The following is a 19,419-nucleotide window of genomic DNA, read 5'->3' as shown; positions in this document are numbered from 1 at the left end:
TGCCCATACATAAAAGTTTGAAAACGTTCGAAACAATTTTTTTGGCTGAATTTCGGTCAAACAATTTTTTTTCAAATTGGTGTTGATTCACGATAAAAAGTAATATTATCAAGTTAACATTACATTGGAATCATTTGTCATTATAAGCTTCATTCAAAGCCTGTTTTTCTTCTTCTTAAATTTCGGCTACGGAAGGTCATTAATGTCTTTAATAGCCAACAGTTACTGATCTAACTACGATTTGGCTGCACTTGTTAAAAAAAAAAATTTGAACGTAATGTTCAGGTTTTCCGGGACAACGATGGCATATAAAAGGGTTTAAATACGCATTTTTTTCGTTGATTGTGTTTTGCATGACAAATTGAGCGGCTCGTCTTGCACAACACGTTCTGAATTCAATGTTGTCATGGTAGTGCCACTCGACATACATTCTTGGAAATATGAAAATATGATTTACTGCATAGACGTTTGCCATTTGATTGGTAATATCGAATGCTGTGTATGGTGAAGGGCTTGCAGTATAAGATGGGAACGTATTTCTGACATTTGGAACGTCATTGTCTTTGTCAATAGCCTCGCATGCCTCCAACATCATGTTGCTTCTACTAGGAGACTTGGGCAGATAATACAACTCATCATTTTCTGTATCTATGTTCAAAATTTCACTGGGCATACAAATTAATTTGAATTCCGGAGTATTTTATATGAGATGTTATTAATGATCTTCACCTTAAGGAGGGTTAATGTCTTTGTCAATAGTCTTGCATACCTCCACCAACTGAGCTCTTTCCAGGCACTTTTCATCTTGGAAAACATGTTCTGAATCCAGGGTTGTCATGGGAATGCCACTTGACTTGCATTCTTGAAAGTATGAAAGGGAAAGTGATAAGTTCTTTTATTTCAGAAATACGCTGTTTCTGTCGGAACACTTAAACGGCACATCCCTTTCACCATTTTCTGTATTGACGCTTGTCGAATGCTGTGCATCGTGAAGGATATGCAATATAAGGTGCCAACATATTTCCGATATTTAGAACGTCATTGTCTTTGTCAATAGCCTCGCATGCATCCAACATTACGTTGTTTCTACCAGGAGACTTGAACAGCTGTTCAATGTCCGTGTTTAATATTTCACTGGGAGTATAGACTGTTTCGTATCCCGAAGAATGTATGATAGGCGTACGTAACAACAGATCTTCACCCTTAGGAGAGCCCGTATCTTTGTCAATAGTCTCAAATATCTCTATCATTTGATATTTTTTCAGCCACTTTTCATCACGATTTCTTAAACTATCATCAGCATATATAGAGTAGGACATTTTAAATCAGTTTTTTTCTTTCTCGGACATCTGTTCTAATGTTACATGAAACAAAATGTCATTGATAATGCCATACTATAAATTTGATATTATTTATCTACTACAAATAACAAGTGAGTTTGCAAGCAATCCGCATGTAGAATTTAAATAAGACGCTTCTGCACCAAACAGGGCTTTGAAAATCTAGGAAATGATCATTGTTTCTTATTGTACAAATATTTCCTTCTAGCTATAACTTCAGTTATCTAAACTTGAGCTGACATAACGTATTCAGTTCCAGCTCAATTTTCTCTTTGCCTTTTGTTTGTTTAACTTTGGAGGAAATTTTATTAGAAACAGAAATAAAAGTATACACTAGATAGTGTATCTAGAGAGCTGTTTAAGGGCTCATTTGAATATAAGTTGCTACCTCTAGTGTCTATTGTGGTTAAATAAACCGTAATTTAAAATATAATCGGCAAAACTAATTATAAATGTATGTAATGGTTGCAGCGTCAGCTGCAACCTAGTAAAGAACAAATTCTAGCCGTCAATAACCAAAAAATTTAATAAGACGTTTTGAAAAAACAAGTCAAGTGAGGAAGTATTGCTCTTTGAAGCTGATTCAGGACTAATAACTACCGTCTTGATTAATCTAATGGTAAAATTTATCGCAAAAAAAGCAATTTATAGATTTTTTGAAAAATAGCCTGAAACTCCCTGAAGATGGTGTCGGATCAAACTGCATCATTGAAATCATCATAACCAAAAAAAAAACATGTAGAAGATTTACAGTCCCCCATCTTGAGCAGCAAGGATGTGTCACTTTTTCGCATAGGAAGAAGTGACAAAAACGTGTAGCAGATAAGAATTCTTCTCTCTTTCAATCGCCAAAAACATTCAAGGTTCCAGATTAGTTTTTGATCTCGGTTGTACTGTGATTCTCATGGCCATCATAAGTATTATAAGTCTAATTAAAAATATTTCGAATATGATAACTCCCGTGGACGACGGCCGTTTACATATTTGTCTCATTTATAATGTACATTCATTTATAATACACAAACATTGGTGGATCACTCATAAGAGCGTAGGTATTGTTATTCTAAGGTACCTGTCAGGAAATTTTTTTAGCAGCCCAACCAGCAAAATGTCTTCATACATTTATCTTTATTATTGGCGTAAAACAATACAAAATTCCACGTTTTTGCAGATAGGAGCTTGAAACCTCTACGATAAGGTTCTCTTGATATGCTGAATCCGACGGTGTAATTTTCGTTAAGATTCTATGACTTTTAGAGGGTCTTTCACCTTTTTTTCGGAAGTAAGGCAAAATTTTCAGGCTCGTAACTAATGATGGCTAAGACTAAACTTGACGAAACTTATATATTTAAAATCATTATAAAAATCCAATTCTTTTGATTTATATTGGTATCAAAATTCCATTTTATAGTTTCGGTTGCTATTTACTTACAGTTTGTTACCACGAACTGTTACAAATAATTACGAACAGGAAAAAGTCTGTGGCTCTTTCTTATTTGGTATAGTAAGAGACGAACTTCAAAAAGTAAGGCAGCTAATTTCCATAACTCGTTTTCGATATTGTCTCAAAATGGGTATTCATTTATAATATACAAACATTGGTGAATCACTCAGTAGAGCGTAGATCTTGTAATTCTAAGGTCTCGAGTTCGAACCTCACGTATGGTTCGAGTAATAGTCTCCCAGTAATAATCAGTTATTATAAGCTTTACTATTCGTTTTTTACTTTGGTTATATGTAACTAATATTTCAGAAGTCTTCGATGGTATAATAGAAAGCATCTCAATTTTTTACATGGAAAACCGAGGTTCGATTCCCTGTTATTGAGAACTTTTAATGTATTGCATTAAAATATATCTTTTAAATTTAATATTAAAAAAACAGGGTTCAGTTCTGTTGGGCATGACTTTGCTCTTTGCTATAGTCCGATTCTTTTGATGTATCTATTGGTATCAAAATTCCGTTTTTCAGAGTTTCAGTAGCTATTGAGCTGAATCACCTCTTAAATACAGTTCGTTACCACGAACTGTTTGATCCAGTATCGTTTTAGATACTGGATCAAAACTTGACATTTCTTTAGAGCTGCTGCTTTCTCATTCTGCTAATATCTGTTTTGGACACTCAATTCGACAACGTCCATTCATCATGCTTGTACATAAGAATGCAGATTAAAAAAAAAAGTTTATTAATCTAATTTAAATGTTGTTTTTTAATCAAGAAAGTCAATAGAATTTTTAATTTCAATTCGAATGAACCCTCTCGTGACATTCTAGGACCACTAAGTCGATACGATCACCACTGGGAAAAAAACACGCATCCGTGATCTTTCTTCTGGAAAAAAGGAAACAAAATACCACAATTTTGCAGATAGGAGCTTGAAACCTCTACAGTAAGGTTCTTCGATACGCTGAATCTGACGGTGTACTTATCATTAAGATTCTATGACATTTAGGTGGTGTTTCCCTTTTTTAGAAAATAAGGCAAATATTCTCAGGCTCATAACTTTTGATGGGTAAGATTAAACTCGAAGAAACTTTTATATTCAAAATCAGCATAAAGTTCTGATTCTTTTCATGTATCAGTTGGTATGGAGATACCATTTTTTAGAGTTTCGGTTACTATTGAGCCAGGTTGCTTAATAGTAAGTTCGTTACCACGAACTGTTTGATTAAAATAGATTTGTATTATACTATCTGCTGCAAAGATAAGTATGTGTTGCATCATCATCTGTACAGTGATTCCTTTTAGTACTTCAGTTACCATGGGCTACAGCTGGTTCTCCCATTTATAATGAACGTTTCTGATCCTCTATTTAGAACACTATTTTAATTCTTCAGTTACTAAGGGCTATAGGTTGATCTCCGTTATATTTTGCTACTATAGGAAATGTTTAACTCGCACTAGATTGCAACTACAGAATTAGTATATTCTTGTTTTGTTCCTCACTATATTAATATTTAACATAACATAGGCTAAAAATGTTTTTTGCTATACTTTTTGCATGTAGTTATAATGCCTTTTGCATGTTAATATCTATATATATAAAAATAAGTTGTCTGTGTGTGTGTGTCGAGTGACGTCATGTTTGTGTGTCGACTGACGTCATGAAGTTAGTTGTCGTCATGTTTGTTATGATGATGACGTCATTAAAGGTATTTAAGACATTCGTTCACGGAAAAATGTTTAATTGTAAAATGACTGAAGAACCTACAATGGCAACAGCCGAGGAAGCTGCTCAAAGAGTCTATGCCAAAAAACTTGCTGCTGATAGAGAAAGTAAGAAAAGAAAGCGTGCCGAGGAATCACAAGAACAGCAAGAAAACAGGCTTGCGGCTGATAGAGAAAGTAAGAAAAGAAAGCGTGCCGAGGAATCACAAGAACAGCAAGAAAACAGGCTTGCGGCTAAAGAACGCAAAACCGCGCAGTTAGATGAAAATCCACCTGGACAGCGAGAGTCAAAACATATCAAAACTGAAAATGATAGCGATGATGATTGGGTTTGGGATTTTGACTTGGATAAGGTCATGGGATTTTGACTTGGACACAGGGATTGTTCGAATAGAAATTAAAGACCGGGACACCGGGACACAAATGACGACCGGGACACCGGGACACAGGGAATATAAATGACGACCGGGACACTCAAAGAGAAATTACAAACTGGGACACCGGGAAACAAATGACGACCTGGACACAGGGAATATAAATGACGACCAGGACACCGGGACACAGGGACACATCATTAGAATAATGAGGTTCTGAATACGGATTGTTTTTCCCATGGACAATTATATGTTGCATGTTCAAGAGTCAGTAAACCTGACAATCTATTTATATGCACAGACAATGGGACAGCGAAGATTGTTTATATTCGCATAGCGTGCCGAGGAATCACAAGAAGAGCAAGAAAACAGGATTGCGACTGATAGAGAAAGTAAGAAAAGAAAGCGTGCCGAGCAATCACAAGAACAGCAAGAAAACAGGCTTGCGGCTAAAGAACGCAAAACCGCACAGTTAGATGAAAATCCACCTGGACAGCGAGAGTCAAAACATATCAAAACTGAAAATGATAGCGATGATGATTGCGTTTGGGATTTTGACTTGGATAAGGTCATCAATGCCTACCAGATTTAAGTTAAAAAAAACAAAGGTTCGGCGATACGTACTTCATAGTGACGCTGAAAAATAAAGAAGAAAAAGAAAACTGAAAAAAGAAAAAAAAAGGTGAAAAACTAAAAAAAACTAAAAAGAAAAAACACTCAAAGAGAAATTACAGACCGGGACACAAATGACGACCGAGACAGAGGGAATATAAATGACGACCGGGAACCTCAAAGAGAAATTACAGACTAGGACACCCGGACACAAATCACGACCGGGACACAGGGAATATAAATGACGACCGGGACACAGGGACACAACTACAACAGGGACGCCGGGGACACAGGCGGGATATATAATGACGACCGGGACACAGGAATTGTTCGAATAGAAATTACAGACCGGGACACCGGGAAACGAATGACGACCGGGACACAGGGAATATAAATGACGACCGGGACACTCAAAGAGAAATTACAAACTGGGACACCGGGACAAAAATGACGACCGGGACACAGGGAATATAAATGACGACCAGGACACAGGGACACATCATTAGAATAATGAGGTATAGATCAGAATACGGATTATTTTTCCCCTGGACAATTATATGTTGCATGTTCAAGAGTCAGTAAACCTGACAATCTATTTATATGCACAGACAATGGGACAGCGAAGAATGTTGTATATTCGCATGTTTTACGTAGTTAAAAACATATATTTATATCTATCTCTATTCACAGGTGGGACACAGGGACACAACTACAATGGCGCGTAACTAATATGACACGTAACGACTTACGCGCGCGGGGGGGCTTGGGGGGGGCGCGAAGCACCACCCCAACAGCTAGTAAATCTTCTATATATATAAAAATAAGTTGTCTGTGTGTGTGTGTGTGTGTGTGTGTGTGTGTGTGTCGAGTGACGTCATGTTTGTGTGTCGACTGACGTCATTATAAGGATTGAGTTGTATGCGTCATGAAGTTGTTTGTCGACTGACGTCATGTTTGTTAACTGATGAAATTACATACCGGGACACCGGGACACAAATGACGGCCGGGACACAAGGAATATAAATGACGACCGGGAACCTCAAAGAGAAATTACAGACTGGGACACCCAGACACAAATCACGACCGGGACACAGGGAATATAAACGACGACCGGGACACCGGGACACAGGGACACATCATTAGAATAATGAGGTATAGATCTGAATACGGATTGTTTTTCCCATGGACAATTATATGTTGCATGTTCAAGAGTCAGTAAACCTGACAATCTATTTATATGAACAGACAATGGGACAGCGAAGAATGTTGTATATTAGCATAGCGTGCCGAGGAATCACAAGAACAGCAAGAAAACTGGCTTGCAACTGATAGAGAAAGTAAGAAAAGAAAGCGTGCCGAGGAATCACAAGAACAGCAAGAAAACAGGCTTGCGGCTAAAGAACGCAAAACCGCGCAGTTAGATGAAAATCCACCTGGACAGCGAGAGTCAAAACATCAAAACTGAAAATGATAGCGATGATGATTGGGTTTGGGATTTTGACTTGGATAAGGTCATCAATGCCTACCAGATTTAAGTTAAAAAAAACAAAGGTTCGGCGATACGTACTTCATAGTGACGCTGAAAAATAAAGAAGAAAAAGAAAACTGAAAAAAGAAAAAAAAGATGAAAAACTAAAAAAAAAACTAAAAAGAAAAAACACTCAAAGAGAAATTACAGACCGGGACACAAATGACGACCGAGACAGAGGGAATATAAATGACGACCGGGAACCTCAAAAAGAAATTACAGACTGGGACACCCGGACACAAATCACGACGGGGACACAGGGAATATAAATGACGACCGGGACACAGGGACACAACTACAACGGGGACGCCGGGGACACAGGCGGGATATATAAATGACGACCGGGACACAGGGATTGTTCGAATGGAAATTACAGACCGGGACACCGGGACACAAATGACGACCGGGACACAGGGAATATAAATGACGACCGGGACACTCAAAGAGAAATTACAAACTGGGACACCGGGACAAAAATGACGACCGGGACACAGAAAATATAAATGACGACCGGGACAGGGACACATCATTAGAATAATGAGGTATAGATCTGAATACGGATTGTTTTTCCCATGGACAATTATATGTTGCATGTGCAAGAGTCAGTAAACCTGACAATCTATTTATATGCACAGACAATAGGACAGCGAAGAATGTTGTATATTCGCATGTTTTACGTAGTTAAAAACATATATTTATATCTATCTCTATTCACAGGTGGGACACAGGGACACAACTACAATGGCGCGTAACTAATATGACGCGTAACGACTTAAGCGCGCGGGGGGGCTTGGGGGGGGGGCGCGAAGCGCCCCACCAACTAGGTGTTGGGGCGCGCCACCCCAACAGCTAGTAAATCTATATATATAAAAATAAGTTGTCTGTGTGTGTGTGTCTGTCGAGTGACGTCATGTTTGTGTGTCGACTGACGTCATTATAAGGATTGAGTTGTATGCGTCATGAAGTTGTTTGTCGACTGACGTCATGTTTGTCAACTGATGAAATTACATACCGGGACACCAGGACACAAATGACGGCCGGGACACAAAGAATATAAATGACGACCGGGAACCTCAAAGAGAAATTACAGACTGGGACACCCAGACACAAATCACGACCGGGACACAGGGAATATAAATGACGACCAGGACATAGGGACACAACTACAACGAGGACGCCGGGGGCAGAGGCGGGATATATAAATGACGACCGGGACACAGGGATTGTTCGAATAGAAATTACAGACCGGGACACAAATGACGACCGGGACACCGGGACACAGGGAATATAAATGACGACCGGGATACTCAAAGAGAAATTACAAACTGGGATACCGGGACACAAATGACGACCGGGACACAGGGACACATCATTCGAATAATGAGGTATAGATCTGAATACGGATTGTTTTTCCCATGGACAATTATATGTTGCATGTTCAAGAGTCAGTAAACCTGACAATCTATTTATATGCACAGACAATGGGACAGCGATGAATGTTGTATATTCGCATGTTTTACGTAGTTAAAAACATATATATATATATATATATATATATATCTATTCACAGGTGGGACACAGGGACGCAACTACAATGGCGCGTAACTAATATGGCGCGTAACGACTTACGCGCGCGGGGGGGCTTGGGGGTGGGGCGCGAAGCGCCCCACCAACTAGGTGTTGGGGTGGCCTGAAGCGCCACCCCAACAGCTAGTCTATATTATAAATTACTTTAAAGTTTACAAAATAAAAAATATCTTATAGTTTACATAATATTCTATAGTAATCTTTATCTCTTCTTACGTTGATATTACATACAGGAAAAAGCCTACAGATGAGTCACATGAAGACGTAAGCGCTTTGGCTGACTATACTCTAATAGTCTCAATTTTGAAAAACAAGAGCTAAGAACTCATATGGCACTTGTGACGAGGCCGAAAGAGCCAAGAGCTCATATGGCATGAGCTCTAGCAAAATTCTAAGAATCAATAGATTGCTTTAAAAGGAAAATCAGAGGCTTAATGCTGGTTGGGATTTAAAATAAGAGCTCTGAGTCACGAGGTCCTTCTAAATATCAAAATTCATTAAGATCCATTAAGATCTTCATTTTTTCTAATTTTTCCTCTAGCTTCAGCCCCCCAGATGGTCGAATCGGGGAAAACGACTTTATCAAGTCAATTTGTGCAGCTCTCTGACACGCATACCAATTTTCATCGTTCTAGTATGTCCAGAAGCACCAAACTCGCCGAAGAACTGAGCCCCACCCCCTAGGTCCCCCAAAGAGAGGGGATCCAGTACGGTTACGTCAATCATGAATCTACGACATTTATAAGCGTTTTCCAAGATTTCCGGTTCCCCCTCCAACTCCCCCCATTGTCAACAGATCTGGTCGGGATTCGAAATAGGAGCTCTGAGACATGAGTTCCTTCTAAAAATCAAATTTCATTCAAGATCCTGCCACCCGTTCTTAATTTAAAAATACCTCAATTTTTCTAATTTTTTTCAAATTAACAACCCCCAGCTCCCCCAAAGAGAACGTATCCGTTCCAATTGTGTCAATAACGTATCTATAACTTGTGCTTAATCTTCCCATGAAGTTTCATCCTGATCTCTTCACTCTAAGCGTTTTCCAAGATATCCGGTTTCAAATATTTTCGGTTTCCCCCACCAACTCCCTCCTATGTCACTGGATCTGGTCGGGATTTAAAATGAGACTTCTAAAGCACAAGATCCTTCTAAATATCAAATTTCATTAAGATGTGATCACCCGTTCGTAAGTTACAAATACCTAATTTTTCTGAATTACTCCCCCCCCCCCAACTACACAAAAGATAGCGGATCCGGTCAGATTCTGTCAGTCACTTATCTTGGACTTGTGCTTATTCTTCTCACTAAGTTTCATCCTGATCTCTCCTCTTTGTGTTTTCAAGCGTTTTCCAAGATTTTCAGCCCCCCCCCCCAAATGACACTGGATCCGGTCGGAATTTAAAATAAGAGATCTGAGCTAAGAGATCCTTCTAAATATGAAATTTCATTAAGATCCAATCACTTCTTTGGAAGTTAAAAATACCTCATTTTTTTAATTTATTATAATTAACCATTCCCACAACCCCCCCCCCCCCCCGAAAGAGAGCGGATCCGTTCCGGTTATGTCAATCACGTATCTAGGACTTGTGCCTATTTTTCCCACCAAGTTTCATCCCAATGCCTTCACTCTAAGCGTATGCCAAGATTTTAGGTTTCCCCACCCCAAATCCCTCCAATGTCACCTGATCCGGTCAGGATTTAAAATAAGAGTTTGGAGACACGATATCCTTCCAAACATCAAATTTCATTAAGATCCGATCACCCATTCTAAATTATAAATACCTCCTTTTTTCTATTTTTTCGATTTAACCGTCCCCCCACTCCCCCCCCCAGATGGTCGAATCGGGGAAACGACAGTTTCTAATTTAACCCGGTCTGGTTCCTGATACGCCTGCCAAACTTCATCATCCTAGCTCACCTGAAAGTGCCAAAAGTAGCAAAACCGGGAAGGACAAACAGACAGACCGACCGACAGAATTTGCGATCGCTATATGTCACTTGGTAGATACCAAGTGCCATAATAGACCATGTGAATGACGTCACATTCATATGCATTTAAAGATCAAAAAAGATACATTATAGCATATCAATGACGCCAGGCATTATATAAAAGGTGTTGTATACATACAAAATTTTTCATTAATATAAAATATTCATATAGGACAACTCAGAAAAAAAGATAGCCTACCAAGTTAATGGCCTTCTAAGCTTCTTTCAGGTGGAAATACGTAAAATTTTTAGCAATATGTATATATGTATATATATATATATATATATATATATATATATATATATATATATATATATATATATATATATATATATATATATATATATATATATATATATATATATATATATATATATATATTTCATGACTGAAGTCCATTTTTACTCATAAGTTTTGCATTTTTATCTTTTAAGATAAACTTTTTGCAACTAAATAGTTGTCAAGAAAAAATTTAGAAGTATTTAAATATACCAATGTCTCAAAAAATGGAATGCTCCATGATTTTTGTGACCACTAGACTGTTCATACTTTATTTATATTTAAATCATCGTTTCACACATCATATTCTCATGAAATTAAGCTACAAGCCACACGCTGTAGTTATGTATATAACTTACTGTTGAATTCCTAAACTCGGTTATCTGAATCCGGAATTTGTCCTCAATGTTGCATGACGTTAACGATGGTGCCACATGTCTGACAACAATATCAACACAGGACTTGGGTTTTATTTGACCTTCTGGGTCAACAACTGCATATTTTCTAGGGGCTGTGCTCAAAACTAAAAAAAAAAAACTTCAAAGAAAAAGCGATCAAGTATGTCTCTGGAAAAAGGATAGTTCAAATGTTTGAAGAAGAGCCACTGCCCAGAAGAAGGTGAATTAACTCCTTGCAAAACCCTAAAAAATTTATCAGGCCCAGGAGAGGGATTGGATTAATAGCCAAACTTTGGTGAGAAATAAAATATAATAATCTGAAAATGAACTTTTCTAATATATCAGCAAAAAATGTTGTTGCTAAAAGCCCAAAACTGTCTGATCCAGTTTAAGATAGCTGATTATTACCTCCTCCCCCCCCCCAACCAAGGATTTTCTTTTAGCATATATTTTTTCAAAACAAGTAAAACATTGCTACTCTGTGGATTTAGACAGTACAATTAGCTTCTGTTATATTTTTGTTCCATTTTCAGCATAAAATTATTTTTTCTTTGTCAGCATGCACATTCCCACAATAAAAAATCTTACCAACAATAAATGTATAGCTATTTTGCCAAATGCACTTCTCAAAACAGTATAGCATGGGAAAAGATTATGAAACCATCAACTCTGAAGTTGGTGAATAAATCAACAGAGTTAAGACACAATAATTAAGAGTACAAACACATTGGTTTGAGCTTTAATACTGATAAAACAGTCGTTCTACCATTCGACTATAAAGGGAATTGAAATTCAATCAAACCGAATTCAATATCGGGTTGGAATTGTCTAGAGTATCTTCCCGTAAAATATTACATATTTTATTGGTTATTGAGAAAGTACAAAGATATTTTTCCGATGGGTGTAAGGAGGGTAGTTTCTAAAAGTGAACTTTCCAGAGGAAATTTTACACGGAGGGAAACTTTGCCAAAGTTAACATGCAAATTCCTTTTTTATTTTTCATGTGCGGTGAGCCAAATTCGAACCTGCATTTGTTGAAAAACATTTAGCGACATTAAAATTTAAAACGAACAGAAATTATTCCATATATGAAAGGGGCAGTCCCCTCCGCAACATCTCGCTCTTGACGCTAACGTCTGACTCTATGTCAAAACCCTATTTTTTAAAGTAATAAAAAGCTTTATTGAAAAGTGTGATGTATTGAGGAGGGGACAGTCTCTTTCATATACAGAATAATTTCTATTTGTTTTAATGTCGCTTCTTACTTTCAGTTAAAAATTTGTTGTTGTTTTTTTATAGTTGGTTTGAGCTTTAATACCGATAAAACAGTTGTTCTGCCATCCAACTATAAAGGGAATAGAAACTAAATAAGTCTATCCGGCTCTGAGCTTTCTTTTGCTAGCAGCCTTACTTACCTGGGCATGCATATTGGAGCAAACCTGAAAGAAACTGTAAACCTGGCAATTAAAAATTATGCCAGTTAGACCTGGGCTGCGTATGCCTCCCTGGCTTCAAATGTTTCCTATCTAAGTAGATTTCACTATTCTCACTTATATAATAGCCTAACGGTTCCTCACTTACTTGCCCTTGCTCCTGTTTGGTCTTTCCTTAATTATGGCAAAAGAAAGCAAGTTATTCTCCTTTACTTTAAATTTGCAAATTATTTAATGGAACTTCCAACTTGAACAAGTGACTCTTTTCTGCAAAGAAAGTATCATTCGGTAAACCCAGCTGGAGTTGTTGAGAAGCGTATTTGTGATTTCACTACTAAATGCCAGATGTCTTCCCATCTTTGGTCATTTCTGTTTGTCCCTTGTTTGTAGTTGTCAAAGTGTGTTTTTATTTTTGTTGTTTCTTTTTTTCTTTTTTTTTCTTTTTTTTTCTTTTCTTGATTTTTACTCTGTCTTTTTCTGGGCTTTCTGCCCAGTTTTTTTTTGCGATGGGTTATAAATATAATGATGATGATGATTATAAAAAATTTATATAATATTAAATTAAAATATATTCCATCTCTTTGCTTTTTTAAGATTTATTTTTATTTGTCATTGAATACTACCAAAAACTACTATTTTTATTCTGAATTTTTCTTATTTTGTAAAATACATGTAGTTGTTTAAGTATCCAAAAGCCCAAATTGGGATATGATTTTTGGAACCTTGAAAGATTTTAATCAAGAGCTAATAGCTCATATGGCACTTGTGACGAGGTCGGAAGAGCCAAGAGCCAAGAACTCATATGGTATGAGCTCTAGCAAAATTCTAAGAATCAATAGATTGCTTTAAAAGGAAAATCAGAGGCTTAATGCCAGTCAGGATTTAAAATAAGAGCTGTGAGTCACGAGGTCCTTCTAAATATCAAAATTCACTAAGATCCGATCATCCATTTGTAAGATACCTCGATTTTCACGTTTTCCAAAAATTCCGGTTTCCCCCTCCAACTCCCATCAATGTCACCGGATCTGTTCGGGATTTAAAATGAGAGTTCTAAAGCACAAGATCCTTCTAGATATCAAATCTCATTAAGACCTGATCGCCCGTTCATAAGTTACAAATATCTCATTTTTCTAATTTTTCCGAATTACTCCCCCCCCCCCTGAACTCCACTAAAGAAAGCGGATCCGGTTTGGTTATGTCAGTCACCTATCTTGGACTTGTTCTTTCTACCAAGTTTCATCATGATCTCGCCGTTTTAAGCGTTTTTCAAGATTTCCGGTCTCCCCCCTCCCTAATGACACTGGATCCGATCGGGATTTAAAATAAGAGATCTGAGTTTGAGGTCCTTCTAAATATGAAATTTCATTAAGATAGGATCACTCTTTTGTAAGTTCGTAATCCGTAATCCGTTCCGGTTATGTCAATCATGTATCTAGGACTTCTGCTTATTTTTCCCACCAAGTTTCATCCCGATTGCTCCACTCTGAGCGTTTTCCAAGATTTTAGGTTCCCCCCTCTCCAACTCCCTCCAATGTGACCGGATCTGGTCGGGATTTAAAATAATAGCTCTGAGACACAATATCTTTCCAAACATCAAATTTCATTAAGATCCTATCCATCACCGTTTTTAAGTTAAAAATACTTCATTTTTCTATTTTTTCCAAATTAATCGGCCCCCCACTCCCCCCCCCAGATGGTCAAATCGGGAAAACGACTATTTCTAGTTTAATCTGGTCTGGTCCCTGATACGCCTGCCAAATTTCATTATCCTAGCTTACCTGGAAGTGCCTAAAGTAGCAAAACCAGGACAAACAGACCGACAGACAGACCAATAGACAGAATTTGTGATCGCTATATGTCACTTGGTTAATACCAAGTGCCATAAAAATCTAAATAATGAATAGATGTTTCCTTATTTTACTGAGAAAATGTATATTCCCTGAGTTATAGGCCTCTAAAGTTTTCCTTTGAGTACTTTTTTGGCGATCTTATAATGATTAGTACTAGATAAGTTGTTTTTGCACCATTAAAACAAAAATAAAAAATTTGTGTTTCTGTGAGCTAATAAAAATTGTTGGCAAGCTTTATTCAAGAATTCTAACAAGAATTCTTTCTTGTTAGAATTCTTCTAACAAACAAACCGTTGTTTGAAAACCTTCTCAAAGCAATATATACAAAATTGATCATGCTGCAAAGTGTGATGACAAATAATGGCAATGATAAATAATTTGCAACCCTGTGGAACAGAATGTTGCTTCTTTTTTCTTGACAAATGATCTGCAAGCATAAAGGCTATACTTCCAGGTTTTGGTTTCTTTAATGACCAAACAACTGCCTAATTTGCACACAAGACAAATTAAAATGTTTTGGAAAAATAACTTATTGAAAGGAAAGCAGCAGGCAGTTGGAATATTAGAAATGGGAAAGCAGTACTGGAAGCTGCAAAAGTGAGGCCTTTCGGTGGGGAAACAGTGGAATGATTTGTCTGTTCTTTACACAGACAAGGACTAAAAAAATTGGGGAATTTCAAGCCCTAATACCAGCCAAAACACCCATCTTGTTATTATTAAAGAATCGTTGCCTTAGAACTCTCAACAACCAGATATGTATTTCCAACAAGTGTGTGCTTTTACCTCACAATAAATAGTAACTTTAAATATTGGATTTTAATTTATCTTCATACATTGTTGAAACATATGAAAGTTGACGAGCTCATTGCATAAAGCATCAGTGAATGCTTAGTTGTTGATGTATATTGCCTGGCTCCCAAAGTTCTTTTAGAGTTGCAGTGGTTTATCTAGGTCCAAGTGTTGGTGAATTATCTATATTTAATAATGAAATAATATTAGTGTTTTATTCTGATTCTTGGTTTATTTCTGAGTTTCTACTAGTTGATAACTTTAACCTAACCTCTACCAATTGGAATTTAAATGCAAAATAGCTTCCTGATGAGTTGTTTGAAAGTCAATTCCTGCAAACTTCACAAGATAATTATTTGCAATAACAAATTACACAAACCAATGTCTTTATGGCTAATTTTGCCCCATTGATCTTGGACATTGTAATCACAAAATCCTCCGCTGATATTAGAAATGTTGATTTTTCCCATCTTTAGGCAAAAGCAGTCAAGCAGTATTAGCAATAGCACTATATTACTTTTTGGGCTCACTGATACTCTGAAAGGTTTTCCCAAATACGATTATGACAGGGAAAGTTACAGTGCAACTTCTTATTATATTTCATCTGTTTCTATCCAAGAGGAATTATTACACTGTAATGCTAACCCTTGGACTGGCCCTTGTAGAAAGTAGAGACTGATATACACCAATATTTACTAGAGAACTGTTTTACAACAATAAACAGATCCAGCCTTTGTATATTTTGAAGATACTACAAGAAAAGTGTGATAGAGGGCACAAGCATGCATAAATCAAGACTACCAATTAATTGATTAAATCTAAAAAAGATTAAATAGAATAAGGAATGGCATTTAATGGCAAAGAAGCAATACTTGTAACATAATTTATAACTCTTTATAAATTATAACATATTAATAATTTATAACATACTCTTTCATAATTTCCTTTCTCCACCCCTAATATAAAGAAAGAAAACAATCAAATATGGCGTTTTTAAAGGGCAAATGAGAATACTGAAAAAATACACAGAGCAAATATTTCAAGAGGACAACTCCCTCTCTTCTTCAGCATGAACAAGACAAGAGCTAAGAGCTCATATGGCACTTGTGATGAGGTCAAAAGAGCCAAGAGCTCATATGGTATGAGCTCTAGCAAAATTCTAAGAATCAATAGATTGCTTTAGAAGGAAAAATCAGAGGCTTAATGCTGATCAGGATTTAAAATAAGAGCTCTGAGTCACGAGGTTCTTCTAATCATTAAAATTCATTAAGATCCAATCACCCACTCGTAAGTTGAAAATACCTTAATTTTTCTAATTTTTCCTCTCGCTTCAGCCCCTTGGATGGTCAAATCAGGAAAAACAGCTTAATCAAGTCAATTTGTGCAGCTCCCTGACATGCCTACAAATTTTCATCATCCCAGCACGTCCAGAAGCGCCAAACTCGCCAAAGCACTGAACCACACCCCCTAACTACCCCAAAGAGAGCAGATCCAGTCTGGTTATTTCACTCACGTATCTACAATATTTATAAGTGTTTTCCAGGATTTCTGGTTTCCCCCTCCGACTCCCCCCAATGTCAACAGATCTGGTCGAGCTTGAAATAAGAGCTCTGAGACATGATTTCCTTCTATACATCAAATTTCATTAAGATTTGGTCACCTATTTTTAGGTTAAAAATACCTCATTTTTTCTAGTTTTTCTAAATTAACAACCCCCAGCTCCTCCAGAGAGAACGGACCCGTTCCAATTACGTCAATCTTGTATCTATAACTTGTGTTTATTCTTACCATAAAGTTTCATCCCAATCTCTCCACTATAAGCGTTTTCCAAGATTTCTGGTTCCCCCCTCCAGCCCTCTATGTCTGCGGATCTGATTTGAAAATAGAGCAACTGAGACATGATATTCTTCTATATATCAAGTTTCATTAAGATACAATCACCCATTCATAAGGTAATTCAATTTTCACATTTTCCAAGAATTCTGGTTTCCACTCCAACTCCCCCCCAATGTCACCGGATCTGGTCGGAATTTAAAATAAGAGTCCTAGAGCACAAGATCCTTCTAAATATCCAATATCACTAAGATCTGATCACCCATTCATAAGTTACAAATACCTCATTTTTTTCTAATTGTTCCAAATTCTTGCACTTATTCTTCCCACCAAGTTTCATCCTGATCTCTCTGCTTTAAGTCTTTTCCAAGAATTTTAGTCCCCCCCCCCAACGACAATGGATCCGGTCTGGATTTAAAATGAGAGAAATGAGTTACGAGGTCCTTCTAAATATGAAATTTCATTAAGATCCAATCACTCCTTTGTAAGTTAAAAATACCTCATTTTTTCTTAATTTTTCAGAATTCCCCCAAAGAGAGTGGATCCATTCTGGTTACATCAATCATGTATCTTGGACTTGTGATTATTTTTCCCACCAAGCTTCATCCCAATCCCTCCACTCTAAGTGTTTTCCAAAATTTTAGGTTCCTTCCCACTCCCCCAATTGTCAACAGATCTGGTCAGGATTTCAAATAAGAGCTCTGAGATCCAATATCCTTCCAAACATCAAATTTCATTAAGATCTGATCACTTCTTTACAAGTTAAAAATAACTCATTTGTTCTAATTTTTCAGAATTAACCCCCCCCCCAAAAAAAACTCCCCAAAGAGAGATCCGTTCCAGTTATGTCAATCACGTAGCTAGGACTTGTGCTTATTGTTCCACCAACTTTCATCCCAATCCCTCCACTCTTAGCATTTCCAAGATTTTAGGTTTCCTTCCCCCCAACTCCCCCCAATTTCACCAGGTTCCAGTCAGGATTTAAAATAAGAGCTCTGAGACCAAAATATCCTTCCAAACATCAAATTTCATTAAAATCCAATCACTCCTTTGTAAGTTATAAATAACCCATTTTTTCCAATTTTTCAGAATCCCCCCCAACTCTCCTAAAGAGAGCAGATCCAATCCAGTTATATCAATCACATATCTAGGACGTGTGCCTATTTTTACCATCAGATTTCATCCTGATCCCTCTACTCTAAGCATTTTCCAAGATTTTAGCCCCCCCCCCAAACTCCCCCAATGTCACCAGATCTGGTCGGGATTTAAAATAAGAGCTCTGAGACACAATATCCTTCTAAACATCAAATTTCATTAAGATCCAATCACCCATTTTGAGGTTAAAAATACCTCATTCTTTCTAATTTTTCTGATTTAACCATCCTGCCACTCACCCTCAGATGGCCAAATTGGGGACATGGCAATTTTTAATTTAATCTTATCTGGTTCCTGATAATGCCAAATTTTACTGTCCTAGCTTACCAGGAAGTGCCTAAAGTAGCAAAACCAGGACAGACAGATAGACTAACAGAATTTGCATTTGCTATATGTCACTTGGTAGATACCAAGTGCCATAATAATATATTCAAGGAAAATGCCAAAGAAAAAACCAACAAAACAAACATGGAACTAAATATGAAAAAAATTAAGATAAATAAAATTCAATAAAAGCCAAAAATTATAAGAGTTAATACCAAAAGCCTAAAAATTTGATTCTTATAATTTTTGGCTTTTACTGAATTTTATTTATCTTTTAATTTTTTTTACATTAACTTTCTGCATTGGGGCCATAATTGGTGATAACAAAAGAGTTTAAAAGAGATGGGCAGAATATTTTAAGAATATGATGAAGTGAGATAGAGTGACAGGAAAAGATACAGAAAAAACTGAAAAAGATTGTGGCACTTTGGATCTGAAGGAAGAATTATTGACATTAGTAAAAGGATTAAAAAATAATAAGGTCCAAGGTGCTGATGGTGTAGTAAATGACTTTATTTTAAATATGATGGTTATGAAGTTAGATATATTACTGATGATTATGAAAATGATTTTCAAAAAGGGGAAGTCCCAGCAATTTTAGGAAAACAATTAAACTCCTCTGTAATCAAGGTGATAAGGGTGGTAATTATACAGGCACTAGGCAAATTGCTCAGTATGATGATACTTTTTAAACTTAAAGAAGATGTAGATTAAGTTTTAAGAGAAGAACAGTTATGGGTAAAATTCTAGTTAATTGAC

The 19,419-nt window shown here is 36.8% G+C and overlaps 1 protein-coding gene across 1 annotated transcript in view; it reads right to left on the bottom strand.

Annotated features, from left to right (window-relative positions):
* The window catches only part of LOC136041589 (motile sperm domain-containing protein 1-like), a 40,638-nt gene that overhangs the window by 19,476 nt on the left and 1,743 nt on the right, over positions 1-19,419 (bottom strand). Inside the window, exon 2 of the mRNA XM_065726286.1 lies at positions 11,238-11,401. Coding sequence (XP_065582358.1) covers positions 11,238-11,401 — 164 coding nt within the window. The remainder of the gene's footprint in view (positions 1-11,237; positions 11,402-19,419) is intronic.

This window comes from Artemia franciscana, unplaced genomic scaffold (assembly GCF_032884065.1).
Source record: "Artemia franciscana unplaced genomic scaffold, ASM3288406v1 PGA_scaffold_30, whole genome shotgun sequence".
NCBI classification, from domain to species: Eukaryota; Metazoa; Arthropoda; class Branchiopoda; order Anostraca; family Artemiidae; genus Artemia; species Artemia franciscana.
This window is presented reverse-complemented; position numbering and strand designations above follow the sequence as displayed.